This window comes from Onychostoma macrolepis, chromosome 16 (genome assembly GCF_012432095.1).
Source record: "Onychostoma macrolepis isolate SWU-2019 chromosome 16, ASM1243209v1, whole genome shotgun sequence".
In the NCBI taxonomy this organism is placed as follows: domain Eukaryota; kingdom Metazoa; phylum Chordata; class Actinopteri; order Cypriniformes; family Cyprinidae; genus Onychostoma; species Onychostoma macrolepis.
Window position 1 is genome coordinate 33579579 of NC_081170.1, and position 15876 is coordinate 33595454.

A 15876-nucleotide genomic window follows, 5' to 3' on the forward strand; every position below is an offset into this window, starting at 1 on the left:
CACACAATAATAATAACAACAACAATAATAAATTCATCATTCAGCCCTAAAAGGTAAGGTAGCTGTCTGTTTGTTTGTTTTTTTTCATGTAAACATGTCATACAGTGTTACAAACAAACAAACAAACAATAAATAAAATAATAAAATGAAGCCTATTTTGCATAGTGACAAAATACAATTAAAATACAATTAATACAGCTTATCATCATGCTAAAAAAAAAAACTCACTACTTATGAACAACATTCATGTGTGGCATGAAATAAATCCATTTCATTCTTTCAAAACATTGTCTGTATGAATTTGTGCTATGTTACCCTTTAACACAAAACATTAAACTAAACCATTAAAGTAAAAAAAAAAACGTAAAACTTGAGGTGTTGAATGGCCTGACAAAAAGGAATGTGTCATGTGATTGTGCGATTGAAATGATAAGAAATGGCCAGTGGCTCTTTGAGGAACTATGTGGAGAAACAGCAGAAAGCACACACACAAGCACACACAGAGAGAGAGAGAGAGAGAGAGAGAGAGAGAGCTGTCAGCGAGAGAGCTGCTGTCTCAGCTTCAGAGGTGCACTGAAGAAGAGAGCCGACTGACATCTTCACACTCAAGTGGAAGGACTTTACCTGTTTGCCCGGGTCACCATGGAGCCATCACAGCAGAGTAAGACAAAACCTGATCAAAAATTATGAAAAATAGCCATAAAACTAAGAGGTTAAAGCTGTATTTAAAGACTGTTTAAATACATGTTTAAATGCGTATGTGTTAAGGCATGCTGATGTGTTATGATATCTGTAGTTGTTTGTATTTGCCATTGTTCATTTCTGTAATAGGCTTAAGTAGTTAACATGAAATTAAAATAGTGCTACACTCACAAAAATAATGATATTTGTATCTACCATTTTCTTACTTCTTATCAATTGAGAATATATGACTATTATGTAAATATATAAATCTTGGTGCTGATAAAATAATAATAATAATAATTAAAAAAAAAAAAAAAATAAAATAAAATAAAAAAACTATTGGGCATGTTAAATGCAACCTATATGTCCCATATCCTTTTACAGGTAGAAAATGTAAAACGTTTGAAAAACTAGGGGCAACAGTTTTTACTGTACAATTCTGATTTGCATCAAAAATAAACTGAACTGATATTATTGTGTTATTTTACTCTATATTATGATATTTACTGAATATGGTATTATCTTACTTAAAATATGATGTATGATCATGAAAGTAATCCATATACTGATTAATATGTTGAATTATTCCAATACTAGATGTCTTAATACAGATTGTGAAATATAAGAGGCCATCCATTGGGCAGTACTGATGTGGGAACAGAATTTAAGGGGAAGACTTTCAAGGTTGAAAGTGGTACAAAATAACACCACTGTTTCATGGGAAAGCACAGAGAGAGTCTATCCCATAGACTTTTGAATACTGCTGTTTTTCCAGTTTTTGGAGTGTAAACTACTTTAATGTTGCAGATTCGATGTAACCATTTTGATGTAACCATTCTTAAACAATGGCGGATCTGACCAAATTCCACCAATAAAAATGGGCCAAGTGGGCTGGTAATAAATTGTGGCAAAACCAGACAAATTTGGTTAGTAAAAAGGTATAAAAAAGATGTGTGGGTGAGGCGGCTGTCTTCTCGGCTTTGTTACTTTGTTTAATAAAGTGTTATTTTGGCATCTGAAACTTTTTGAGCTTCTCTGATTTCATTGAAGAAAGATGCTGTTACATCAGTTTTGTTGACTGAAGTTAAAACCTATGTTGTCACATTCATCTTTTACTCCAGCCTGCATGTGGACACAATATACACATCACCATGTTGCATAGTACCTGGATAAACTGGCTCATCATGTTTCAGTCAACTCTCTTTCCTCTGGATAAAATATGTTAATGTCCCACTTTGAATTAGGTGGCTTTAAAGGAATAGTTCACTAAAAAATGAAAATGCTGTCATTAATTACTCACCCTCATGCCGTTCCAAACCCGTAAGACCTTTGTTCATCTTCAGAACACAAATTAAGATATTTTATATGCATACCGAGTGTTCTCTGAACCTCTCATAGACAGCAAGCATCCTTACCAAGTGTGCCACACAAGTCTTGAAAAGTGAAGCCAAAGCATGATGTATGTTCAAGTGTTCATTTTTCTAATAAGTTTGCTTTTAATTAGTTATTTGATGCTATAAAAATGGGGTGTGGTGTCATGATTGTGTGCTTGCGATTGTGTCTGTGGGAGTTTGGGAGTACTTTGATACCGTGGCTCCACCTCACGACACTACTGTGCAGACTCTGGCTCCAAACGAATCTCTACTGCGCAGACTCGGGCTCCAAATGATGTCATTTTCACAAGATGACAGCAGCCACGTGAATGTTTTGGCTTCACTTCACAATCCGGAAAGCCAAAGTCAAATGGCCAAAAGCCAGTGACAAGCAGGAATCGAGAAGCTTTGATCAGAGCCTATACACAGTCCTCCAGATCTTGCTAAGAGGTAGTACAACTGGCAAATATCTTTGGAAACGTTGTCTACGAAGAAGGCAAAGGGAGATTTGGAGAACTGCAATAGAGGAAGACCCCTCCCAAACAGAGCGGAAGATGGGAAAGGGAAATCCTGCAGTTGGTAAAGGAACGTTGCCTTCTCCGGAAAGCATGGAGGAATGCCAAGGACCACAAGAAGGAGGGCTTGAAGAACCTGTGGGCTCAGATTAGAACGAGACTCACAAACCTGAGGCGAGTGGAAAGAATCAGGAAACGCAGAAGTCGAAAGGAGAAAGCAAGGTCAAGCTTCTTCCGTGACCCTTTTAAGCACGCCTGAGGCTTATTGGAGGAGAAGAAGAACAGGACGCTCAACACCATGGAACAGTAGTTGGAGGACCACATTAAGACGCAGATCAGTGACAGCTTGAGGGAAATTCCCCTTGGACCACCGGGACATGTTCCTTGCCCACCAGAGCCATCCACAGTTAGACACCTCTCCACCAAAGTGGTCAGAAGTTAAGCAGGTTGTGGAGCAAGTAAGAGCGGCCTCGGCAGCTGGACCAAATGGCATACCCTACAGGGTTTATAAGAACTGCCCCCTGGTCTTGAAGCTATTGCGGAAACTGATGGGCATCGCCTGGAAATCCTGGAAAAAGTTTCCCATAACATCAGCCAGTTCAGAGGCATTGCTCTTCTATATGTGGAAGGGAAGATCTTCTTCTTGGTGATGGCAAAATGTATGACCAGCTACCTCCTGGCAAATAATTACATTGACATCAGTTCCCAGAAGGCGGGTGTTCCAGGATTCCCGGGCTGTGTAGAGCATCCTACAATGATTTGGGAACAGATTCAATCAACCAAACACAGTAAATCGGACCTTCGTGTGGTCTGGTTGGATCTCGCAAATTCCTACGGGTCTGTTCCCCATCAGCTTATCAGCTTTGCTCTTGACTTCTTCTATGTCCCCTCGTGCATCCAGAGCCTCATTAATGGCTACTTCAACAACTTTCACGTCTGCTACACATCCACAGAGATCTCAGCTGGGTGGCAGTGGCTGGAGAAAGGGATAGCAATGGGGTGCTCCATCTCCCCCATCCTATTCACAGCAGCCTTCGAGATTGTCCTCATTGGTGGAAGACAAATGGCCAGAGGAGTCAAATCACAGTCAGGTCAGTGACTCCTGTGATACGATGCTACATGGATAATGTCACCACCCTCCTTCAGGCAGCAGCATGCACCACCAGGCTGCTGAAAAGGCTTGAGGAATTACTAAACTGTGCCAGAATGAAGATAAAACCAGCCAAGTCGCGTAGCCTCTCAATCCACAAAGGAATCAGGAGGGACAACAGCTCCTTCTCAGTGGACGCCGAGGAAATCCCACGCCTGGTAGAGCAACCAGTGTAGAGTCTTTGGGAAGCCTCTACACTGCAGACCTGTCCGACAAGCACATGGCTGCCGCCATCAGGGGATCTCAGCTCTCCAATGGCCTGGAAAAGATAGATCAAGGCTTACTACCCGCCAAGCTACAGGTTTGGTGTTACCAATTTACCTTATACCATCGCTTGATGTGGCCCCTCAAACTGTGTGACATCACCTCATCAGTTGTCCAGAAGATGCAGCCCTGTTCGGAAGCGACACCTTGAGGCTCCCAATGAAATCCATCAGCCTGGGCTACAAGCTGGAGAAGGTGAGGCTGGTTTTCAGGATAAAAGACTCACCGGATCTGACAGTGCAAAACACCAATGCCCAAGTGAAGACTGGAAAGAAATGGAATGCATCAAATGCAGTGCACCAGGTCACAACCCGCCTGAAACATCAAGAAGTTGTTGGGATTGTGCAGCAAGGTAGGGCAGGCCTGGGTTGTGGAACAGCACCTAGGATGTGGTTCAAAGCCTCAAAAACAGAGAGGAAAAAACTGGTGATTTCCGAAGTCGTGAGCGAGGAAAAGTAGAGCTACCAAGATCAAAGCCTGGAGCCAATTCCAGCAAGGGAGATGGACAACTTGGGAGGCTGTCATTGACAGGGTTGTGACGTGGACTGATCTGTGGAGGATGTCTCAAGCAAGATTAGGAGCTTCCTAATCAAGGCAACGTATGACGCCCTCTCAAGCCCCATGAATCTGCACCTCTGGTATGGCACAGAGGAAATCTGCCAGCTTTGTGGCCACCTGAACCCCAGTTTACAGCACATCCTGTCCAGCTGCAAAGCGGCACTGACCCAAGGACATTACAGATGGCGCAACAACCAGGTTCTGCAAAAACTAGCAGAAATGATCGAGGCTCACAGACTGGAAGCCAACAGGGCCAGCCCAGCAGCATCTCGTGGTCTGATCCAGTTTGTAAGGCAAGGGGGTAAGGCGCTTAGCAACAGCACAAAGGAGTGGATGCTGCTGTCAGGAGGCAACTGGGAGTTGAGAGCAGATCTCGACCATCAGCTGAAGTTCCCACAGCAAATGGTTGTAACCTCCCTCCAGTCAGACATCTTACTCTGGTCCACCATCACAAAAACGGTCATCATGGTTGAACCTGATGGTGCTATGGGAAAACGGCCTGGAGACTGCTTTTGAGAGGAGAGATACACAGACCTCTCAGACAGGTGCAAAGATGCAGGGTGGCATGCTTTCACTTATCCAGTGGCGGTTGGCTGCCGAGGTTTCTCTGGAACTTCCACTCAACGGCTCCTGAAGTCTCTCCGTGTCAGAGGCACCAAACTATCAAGGGAACTAAAAGATCTGGCAGAGGAGGCAGAGAAAGGGAGCTTCTGGCTACGGCTTCGGAGAAAAGACAAGAAATGGGAGAGAGAAGGATCCTAGGATTGGCTGCATAGGAGATGTTCCGGGATTAAAGGAGTGAAACATCAACGATGGGTGACTCCTGGCTAACGAGCCTGCAGCCAGCCTAAATGGCACCGTCGGAGATGCATCAGGCAGAAATGCCTTGCAGGCACTTTTACCTGTGCTGACATTTAGTGTAAGGAAGTGGAGATGTGTTGTCTATCTTTTTTATAGTCTATGATCCTTACATGATCAAGGCTCAAAAACGTATCAAGGAGATCGTTAAAATAATCCATGTGACATCAGTGGTTCAACCGTAATTTTACAAAGCTACGAGAAAACTTTTTCATTCAACAATATGTCTCCTCCGCGTCACCCTATAGCGTCATTTTAGAGAGTATCACATACGTAAACAACGTAAACAATGTATGCATTGTATGTAAGCGGATACACTGTTTACATTCAGATTAAAGTGTAAACAATGCAAACAGCGTATCCGCGGACAACGTGTACCACTGATTTCACATGTATTATTTTAACGATCTCCTTGCTATGTTTCTGAGACTTGATCGTATAAGGATCCTTGCTATTTAAATTTTAAATAATAATTTGATACAATGCACTAATTGTATACATGTTTTTACATTGTACTTATATAAAAATACCTGCATGTAATTACATCTGTAATTAATTTCTGTAATTACATTTATAATTACACAGCTGACCCATCCTTTACACCCTTAACCCAACTTTAAACCTACCCATACCACCAAACCTGTTCCTAACCTTACCTGTCTACCTCAATAGCAGAAATACAATATGAACGCAATAAGTACATTGCACTTTTTTTTTTCTTTATGTAAGTACATAGTAGTTAAGGCCACTTATTATAAAGTGGGACCCATGTTCCTTTTCTTAAGCTAATCCTTGTTTTTGTTTTTTTTAATTAAATTAATTTAACTGAATTATAGACTAAATGTATCACTACCATGAAGCACTCTAAAAAGTGTTGTGCCATACTGTGCACTAACTCTGCCATATGTGTTAGCAAAAAACAAACAAAAAAATAAACAACCTCATTGTTCCAGCTGATCAGAAAATAGTTGCTTAAAATTTATTCTGAGGACATGGGGCTTGTTAAATGTGTGTACATGCAATAAAAAGAAACAAAATCAGCTAAAAATTGACAAAATGCTATAAAAATTACTGGCATATATTTTATGGTAATCAACAATATCCTGAAACTTTATATGATTAATATAGCCTACTTCAATTTTATATAATAAAGTGTTTCTTCTGTTTTGTTTTCAAACGTCTAATACAGTTTTGTTAAGCCTCTATTGTTTCATACTGTCTATAAGAAAAAAATAAGCAAATATAGCCTAACTGTACTAATCGTAAACCACTACACCGATTAACACAACGAATAACACAAATCAAATGTTGAGACATTAACCTTCATTATGATACGAATGCAGTGACAACTAGTGGAAAACATTTTCACCATCATTTCATGATGTAAGCAGCAGTGAAATCAGTCTAATGGCTCGTTTCCACTGAGCGGCACGGTACAGTACAGTTCAGTACAGTACGATTCGGTTCAGGTAACCCTGATCAGGCTTGCGTTTCCACTGCCAATAGTACCCTTACTTGGTAGGCGTGGTGTATGCCGGAAAGTAGCGATCGACGGTAAAACGCAACAATAAGCACAACTCTGCCTCTTTTTGTTAAATGTCAGTTTTAATGAACAATATTAGCCATTGTAAAAGTATAAGTACAAAGTATAAGAGGCTTATATGAGAGGAAATAAAGACAAACACAAACAATTCATTCAAACATATGCTACAAAGTCAGCACTAACGTTATACTATGGTAAAGTTCAAAATAAATATAAAGTTAAACAATTTTGTGTTCAGCCAAAACGATATGACCAGGAACAAATCATAGATTCAGGAGACCACGAATGCCTGTTAAATATACCCAAAACAAATCGTATCTCATGTTTAATCACTACAGAGACATCAGAGCCAGCGGCAAATGTCGGCAGGACTAGCCGAGCTAAGGCTGCTCGAGGCGGATACATGAGCACTGAGCGCGATACACGATAACAGTATATTTAGAAAATTACACGGGTTTTTGGGCAATGACGTTTCACAAGACCACAAGAACAGACAAGAACGCATATTGAGAAAAGGCTACTGCCTGTGTGAAAATATAAAATTATAAAATACACTGTTATATTTTTTGTGTGTTTGCACACTCTGATGTTAAGCCCAACACTCACGGACAGGGCCGTACGCAGGTTTTTATAAATACCGAGGTCCCAAAATGGAGATTGTTAGGGGGGTTCGGTGGGCATGTTCCCCCGAGAAACTTTTGCTTTTCCTGACCTACATGTGTGCATTTTAAGATGTTTTAAGGCTCATAAATTGGATAATAATATAGGTTTAAAACCAAGTCAGTGGGCAGTAGTAGCATAAATTATTTTTCAAGATTTTTCAACAGGTTCTTAAACATGAGAATCAGATTAAATGTGGCAATGAATGATCCATGCTACAAACTGGAAATAGAGAAGATATAGTTTGTTTATGAATTTAATAAAAAGTTATAATTATCCTGGTAGCCTTCAGTAAAATCATGTGTCTAAAATGATTAAACATTAATATTATTTATTTTATTTTTTCCAATAAATTTAAACTGATTTTTACATTTCATGGGCATTTTTACCTTTATATAAAGCCATTTTTTTCTAAAAGTGTCCATTATCTTTTGAGTAAAATTCTTACATTTAATCAGTTTGGAATAAGAATAAGACATTTGGGCCCGATACCAAGCAAATGAAACCAACACAAGAGTCATCTGAAGAGGCATTTGTATTTACACACTGTTTAATGCAGGACATAAATGCATTTAACCTGCAATTACAAATGCATAAATAATGTTTTGATATATTGATATTTGAAATTATTTTAAAACTTTCGAGAAAGTCAAAATGTGAAATTAAAACCGCCAGTAGGTGGCAGCAAGTCATGTTAATAAGTGAGTCATTGCGATTGAATCATTTAAACGGTTGATTCATTGAGGAACGAATCACCGTCATGTTGCTCAGCGATGCAAAACAGCGCTGTGGCTGTGTTTGGAGTGATTTTTGTTGGCGAAATAGAGCAAAAACAGGCAATATGGTGTCTAAAACTTAAGTCTCTTAATTAACTTATTGTTTATTGAGCTGTTGTAAAAACTCAATATCACATTTGTAATCATGGTAATTTTTGGAGAAAAATGGCACTCTTCATATGAAATTGATTAACTATGAAATGGTATAAATATACATTTTCTGCCCCTTATTTTTAATTTGTGATCATTCTAAATGCATCTCATTAGACTGAATCACTCAGTGAAAGAACACACTCTAAATGTGCACTCACTAGACTTCACGTAATGTATGCGTGCACTCTGTCGGGGTGTTTTGAATGGTTTTTGCAAAATACTCGATAATGTCAAATCGCACATCATTAAAACAACAATTACAGTATTATCACAGACGATATATCGCACACCCCTACTGCTGAGACATCTCAGATGAGATGATCTGTTATCTTGGCTTTTTATCCTTGTAGCACCAAAGCATAATTAATATAAGGTAATTATTTTACAACTTCTGTTATTGGAAAAATACCGAGGTCCAGAACTCGGGGACCTCAATGGTGGGTACGGCCCTGCTCACGGACAGCAGAGCGGAACGAGTGAAGGAGAAGCTTTATCCCCTTGTATCACGCAAAACCATTCAACGTTCTGCAGTGAGTTTAGCTCCACCCTTTTGGTACCCTTTGCTGTGCTAGGTACCCCAACGGAAGGGTACCAAAAAAGTGGTACGGTTCGCTATTTTGGTACCATTCACAACTTCTGACAGTGGAAACGGAAATAATTGCGTACCATACCATACTGTACCGAACCGTACTGCTCAGTGGAAACGAGCCATTATTGTGGTATCATTTAGTGAATCTTTCAAAGGTCAACATATTTTCATGTAATATATAGTTTTAGATGCTTGCTGAACAGAGCAAATCAACTAGGCCTAATAAAATAATATCCTACAAAAATAACTGTATATTTTGAAATATTTCTATTTTACTCAAGAATAGCAAAAATGTCTCTGTTGATTTATATAAGACTCTAAAACATTTCTCTAGAGTGTGGACTCCTTAGGTTATGTATGTCTCCCTGTAACGTAACCCATCTGACTGATTCTGATCATCAGCTTGTTGGGACAAGTGAACATGTCAGAGCGCAGATTAGTTCACAGAGCTCTCTCCTAATGTGCAGATAATAAGGTGTGTCTGAAAAGAGAGACATATAAAATGTGCAGAGCATCGTCAGGACCGGAAGTTGCCTTCTGTTACGGGGCTGACGAGACGTGAGACGTGCGGATCCATATGCAAGCTTTTATTGATGAGAGATGTGGTCTTAACAGGCAGGGTCGAACAATGGCAGACAGGTATATCATAGGCAATGCAAAGAGTCATCTAAAACGGGCATGGGTCAGATGACAGCGAACAGTATCCAAAGAGGCTTGACAAGAGAGGTAATCCAAAACGTAAGCAATAGTCCAGGCAGGGGAAAACACAATCCGAAACAGGCAAGGCAAGGCAAGACTAGGAAAACTAACAGGGTTCTGTAGAGTAGCTAAAACTAGAACAGTGATAAATGCATACAATATTCTGCGATGACAGAGAAGAAGTCCAAGGCTTATAAAGCGTGTCTGATGGGATCAGCTGTGTAATCAGTGCAATGAGTGATTGGTGACAGCTGTGATCAGTACAATGGATGATGGGAATTGTAGTCTGGTGAAATGCAACAGTAGTGTAGTGAAGTGCTCATTTGATGAGCAGGTGACCTCTGGTGGTGCGTGAACGGAAGTGCATGGACAGGATTCGTGACACCTACATAGACATTGCAATCAGTTATTTGAGGCTCAAAGTGGTAAAAAACATAGGCCTTGTTTGTTATTAGTGCCCCCAAAGAACCACAAACTGTGAAATGATCTTTAATAATAACAATAAATAATAATAATAAATAATATATTTTTTTCCCTGGATGTGAAAGGTTTTTTTTTTTTTTTGCCTTGGAGTGAAGTGAGTCAGGAGGGTGGGGCTGAATTTTGCATGAACCCTTTTGCATGTTTGTTGAGGAAGACCTTCTGTTGAAAAGAGGCATTTCACAGTGTACAACCAGTGTGTAGTGATCTTCTGACGGTAAGAGTAGGCTTTTCTAATGTAACTTGATGGATTAGTGCTATAATATCCATTTCTACACTTCCATTAAGTCTTTCCCTGAACATGTTTGATGTTTTGTATTTTATATGTTGAAATCTTTTTTAATAGTTGTGTTTGAGTCGTCTACAAGCAGGGGTGCATTTTCTGTGCAACAATGTAACTCATTGATTAGCTACTATAGTATAATGAGAAACTAACCATCTAGTCACAACTGTTTCCTGAAACTAGTAACATGTTCACACCTCCATTGTTTGACAACAGCTTTAACAACATAGGACTCGTTGATGACTTCACACAGGTGGTGGAGTAATAACTTCTGCTAATTGATTCGAGATCTCCAAAATGCTGCTGTAACAAACATCAACTGATGACTACTTCAGTGCTTTTTTTTGTTGTTGTTGTTGTCATTTTCCTTTATTTGATGTTAGATTCATTGCTGCTTCCCTCTTGCTATACGTCATACTCATTTCTGCACATGCACACTCTTCAAAGTCTGAGCTGATTGATGATTGCAAACTAAAATATATATATATTTAGGTCCACATGTCTTACTAACAAGAAACTACGGTCTACTTCTAACCCTGGGTTGAGAGTTGTAGTTCCAACCATGTCATTTTGCAATGCTGTTTGTGAGTGTTTGTTTGAACTATAGTTTAGAGAAACACCTGAACCGTGGAACTATATTGGTCATGACAAAACTTGTGATCATAGTTCAAAACTTGGAAAAAAAAAAGGTTGCTGCTTCGGTTTCATTGCAACTTTAAGGGGTGCAACTAAGTGTGAAAAAGAACAAAGAAAAGATTGTTCACCCTGTTGGACAACATTTTAGCAGTTCAATTGAATGACAACAGTGAAACAGAAATTACACACTTTTGATTTAGTACTAGTCCTGTGGTGAAAAGTTGACATTATTGTTGTCTGTTATTGACTTCCCAGTCATGAAATGTTGGCTATGTTGATGTTAATAGCTGATGCAACACAATTTGACAAATGTTTCTTAACTTTTTTCCAGAGACCATGAGCCCAGTGATGGAGTCTGCCAAGGGCTTTGTGCTTGGAGCAGTGGCTGGAGGTACTCTGGGAGCCACGGAGGTACCGGTGAATCAAATTATGCAGGAGATTATCTCAGGAGCCCAACTGAAACCCGTTATGTCTGGCATTAAGAGCCTTGGGGCTCTGGGACTGGGTGCGCTTCTAGGAACTACTGCACTCATCACATCAATGACATTGGTGGTAACGGGGGTCATCGTAGCCGCTTCTGTGGCCTTGTGTCTATTGAGATTGAGGAAGACTGAAGGATGGGTGGCAGCAGGATTGGCCGCGGCTCTCACCACGACTTCAAGCGGTGCAGCACTAGGGGCCATCATTGAAAATCTGAGCATGAGCTATGGGATGGTCAGCCTGCTCTGGGCTTTGGGGATTTTTACAGTTTTGAAATTATTGATGCACTTCTTTGTGAAGTATACATGCACGGAACGGAAATTTTGTGGATTAATAACTGATGCTACTAAGAGAGAACAAGCAAGATTACTTGCTTTGGAAGTAGATCTAAGACATCGGGTTGCATTGGAATTGGAAAAGCGGATTAAGGCCTGTGAGATGAAGAAACCAGAAGAGGATGATCTGGCTACTTGGGAGGCCCAACGAAGAGAAAGAGAAGAAATAAAGAGAGAGCAAAGGAAGGCCGTTGAGTTGGAAATGCAGAAGAGGTCTTCTCGACAACGCCTGCTCAAAGCGGTGGCCAAATACACAGAGTTTCTTGCATTTTCTGGCATTCCGATGACTGTGACTGCTTTTGTGACCGCTGGCTTTGGCATCTTTGGGTTTGGAGATTACAGATTTGTTTTTGTTATCCTGTTAGTTGTGGTGTTATGCATGTCGTTTTGGCTCATGAGTTCTTGGCGTTTGAACTTTTGGATGCTTATGGGATGCATGGGAATGTTTGCCACATTTGCCATTTCCGTGCTAACTGTTCATGCCGGGCAAGAGGTGGCAGGCATGTCCGTCAAAATCCGCTTGGCAGGACAAGACATAAGCAATGAGAATATCAGCATCCGTATGTCTCACGCATCCTCCGTACAGGCAATTTCTGCAGGATTCTTCGTGTCAGAAGTCTGTCAGGTTGGTTTAGGGGCCACAGTCGGTGGTCCAGTGGCACGAGAGACAGGAGGAAAGGTGATTTTGGGGGCGTCTGTAACCGCTGCGGTTGTTTTGTCGATAGTTGAAATGTCGTCACAGATGCTGGGAGTTGGTGGTAAGGCGGGGGCTTTGCTGGGGGCGGCTGGAGCTGCTGGTGTGTCCATGGGAGGAGCTGCAGCTGTAGCAGTGAAATCGTCCTCATGGGGAGGAACAATAGGAACCACTGCTGGGATGATCTTTGGCTTACTGGTGTTTAGAAAGTGGGACATTGTTAACATAGGGCTTCAGGTATGTGTGGCATACCTGTTTGCCATGACAAATCTTTACTGAAATGCTATGATGTACAGTAACTGCTCTTTTTAGTATTACAGTGGGCTTGGAAAGAATCAGCATCAATAAAATTGAGTTCTTTTTGTTTTTGTTTTTTTCTTTCTCTGACCTCCATATTCTCACTATATCACACTTTTTTCTCTGTATTTGGTCTAAAGGTTCATTAAATTATCCTGTATAATAAATAAATAAATAACAGATAAATTTTTCTGACCATTATTTAATACGTCAGGCTTTACAGGGTTAAAACAGGATTGTTTTTTTAAATAGGCAAACCTTATGTTAGATGCTTAGATTTGTTTTCAGAAAATACACTGTATATTGGTGTAATTTCACTTTTTTTTTTTTTTTTTTTTTAAGGAATTAGTGTAGAAATTAAGGAAAGGTAACAACCTTACTCAACAGAATTCTGTAAATCAAGATAAAACAAATGAACAATAAGGTATTTTGGTGACAGCTGTAAAATATTCAAATGAATTTGTCCAGTGAGAAAAATGGTGAGAATGACTTTGTGTATGTAAATAACAATATGCAGTTATTTTGATCATTATTGTAAAACAAATCCTAGACGTTGTGTATGTGTCTGTGCTTATTGAGCTAATTATGAGCTACTTTATTCTACTTTGTATTTTCTTACCTTTTAAAGGTTTGATCCCAATCAGGAGATGCAGTGTTTGCTTTTGGAGTCATTTTTACTTTTTATTAAATTACATTTATTTAATTTGGTCTGCTTTGTTATTTTGATATGTTGGTTTGTATAAAACTATTTTATTGTATGTTTGCACATGACCACACTCATCACACAGGTATAGAATACCATATGTAGAAGAAAGAGGCTGTTCATTTGTCTACAGTTTCTGGAGATTTCATTTCATTGAGTATTAGAAATGACTACCTTGAAAAAAAAAAAATTGAAAAAAAATTAAATAAATGAAAATAAAGGACACAAGTTAACACAAACGACTTTTCTGGCAAAATACTATATTACTATAGTAATTAGATATACTGTATATGGCCTGAAGTTGTGTTTGACAGTTCAAAATATTAAGTGGCCACTAGAGGGTGGTAAACACCATGATAATCAGTGTGACTGTCTTCAGTCATCCTACATAAAGATCAATCAGCACAAATGTCTGTCATTCCAACTGGTCATATTATAACCAAATCATGATCAATGTAAGTGTGACCTTTTACTACATCTAGAGCATTGCTCTTCATGGATACAGCAGAAATGTACAACTTCACAGAAATACACAGATCACACTGACAATTTTCACTCATGTATTGCAACTAAATTTCACTATTAATGATAAAGAAACTGCAAGTAACAGATTGATTTAAACTGAGAATTGAAGCAAGACTGATTGTTTATTTATTTATTTATTTATTTATTTTTTATTCATAATCTTGAAATACACACACAGATAGACAGACAGACAGACACACACACACACACACACACACACACACACACATGCACGCACGCGCGCCTGAAGTAATTTATCACAATTTATCACATTCATGAAACTTTCATAAACAGGCATATCTATTTAAATAGTAATCTGCACTTAAAGCGAACCTTTCCCAAAATTTCCATTCACAAACGCTTTGTCAGCCTGAGCTTTTATAGTTAAACGTGTGTGTAAGTTAATAAATTCCTGTTGTGCGTCAATAGGGTGCTTAAGGGCAATCACAATTAGCATAATCCCCACCCATTAGTTACAACCAAGTAAGTTTCTGCAGGAATGCTGTGTGAGATCCTCAAGACTCAATTCTCAGGTTTGGCTCCAGTATGTTGGATAAAATGCCAAAGAAATTAATTGGCCATTTGCCATAAAATATTCACTTAGTGTTAAGCTTGAAGACAAATACTACTGGTGCTCAGAATAGTAATACTCTGTAATAACTAACTAACTAAATATATAGACTATGAGTTTCATTCTTTTGTTAATCAGTTGTTGTTGTTAATCAATTTATTTTCACAATTAACTGACTGATTTTGTTGTTATATACTATTATAGTGATTCTATTATTCATAATTAGTGTTATCAAAATGCAGTCATCAGTTTGCCTAGAAGAGCGCAGAACATGCTGTGGGGTGCGACCAATTCAGCTTCACACTCCTGAATTGAAAGCGAGAGCAGTTGTGTCCATCTCTGGAGGTCTGTGCTCTCAGCTGCTGTGAGGGCCAGTAGTCTCTTTCTTTGGGTGTCTGGCATGAATGACAGATTGCTGTGATTATCCGTCAGCTCTCTGACTCCACTCATGTCTTTCGCATGGTATCTAAAGAACCCATCCTGCTTGGTTTTGACAGGGGTTAGTTATTCTGCCAGCTGGGATCAATCATGGACGAGTCTGTTTTGATCTTCCTACATAAAACACAATTACACAATACACAAATATGTCAGTTTCATTACAGATTAAAAGCAGATTTCAAACTGAATACAAAACTCTCAGAAGGTGCATTTTGTTTCTTAAAGCTGCAGTCCGTAAGTTTTGCCTCTTTGTCGCCATCTCTGTTTGAAAACCTGGAATTGCAGGTCTGTGCAGAATTATCTTCCTTGCATGGGGTTGTGCTCTGGCGCAGATGAATCTAGTGTTTTGAGGAGTATATGTGTCAGTCTGTCACTCACCGCGACGGTGTGGATACTCTACTTAGGAATCACAGATTCTAGCCTACGTCTTGGAATATATGACCCAAATAAGAATTTTCACTGGAAATTTTCAAGTTACAAGTCTGCCACGTTTGTTCTGACCAACTGAGGAAAAAAGCATTACAATAAATCGCACTACCAATGGTGATTAAATCTAACAATCGGTTAGCTCATATCACATCTAACCGTGCAAATTATTATTATTGTTATACT

General features: G+C 39.4%; 1 protein-coding gene across 1 annotated transcript; it reads left to right on the top strand.

Annotated features, from left to right (window-relative positions):
* The first annotated feature begins 533 nt into the window (after window positions 1-533).
* Window positions 534-13822, top strand: LOC131521256 (uncharacterized). The gene is made up of 2 exons (XM_058745792.1): window positions 534-661; window positions 11553-13822. The coding sequence occupies exons 1-2, from the start codon at window positions 643-645 to the stop codon at window positions 13007-13009; spliced, it is 1476 nt and encodes a 491-aa protein (XP_058601775.1). The 5' UTR covers window positions 534-642; the 3' UTR covers window positions 13010-13822.
* The last annotated feature ends 2054 nt before the right edge of the window (window positions 13823-15876 follow it).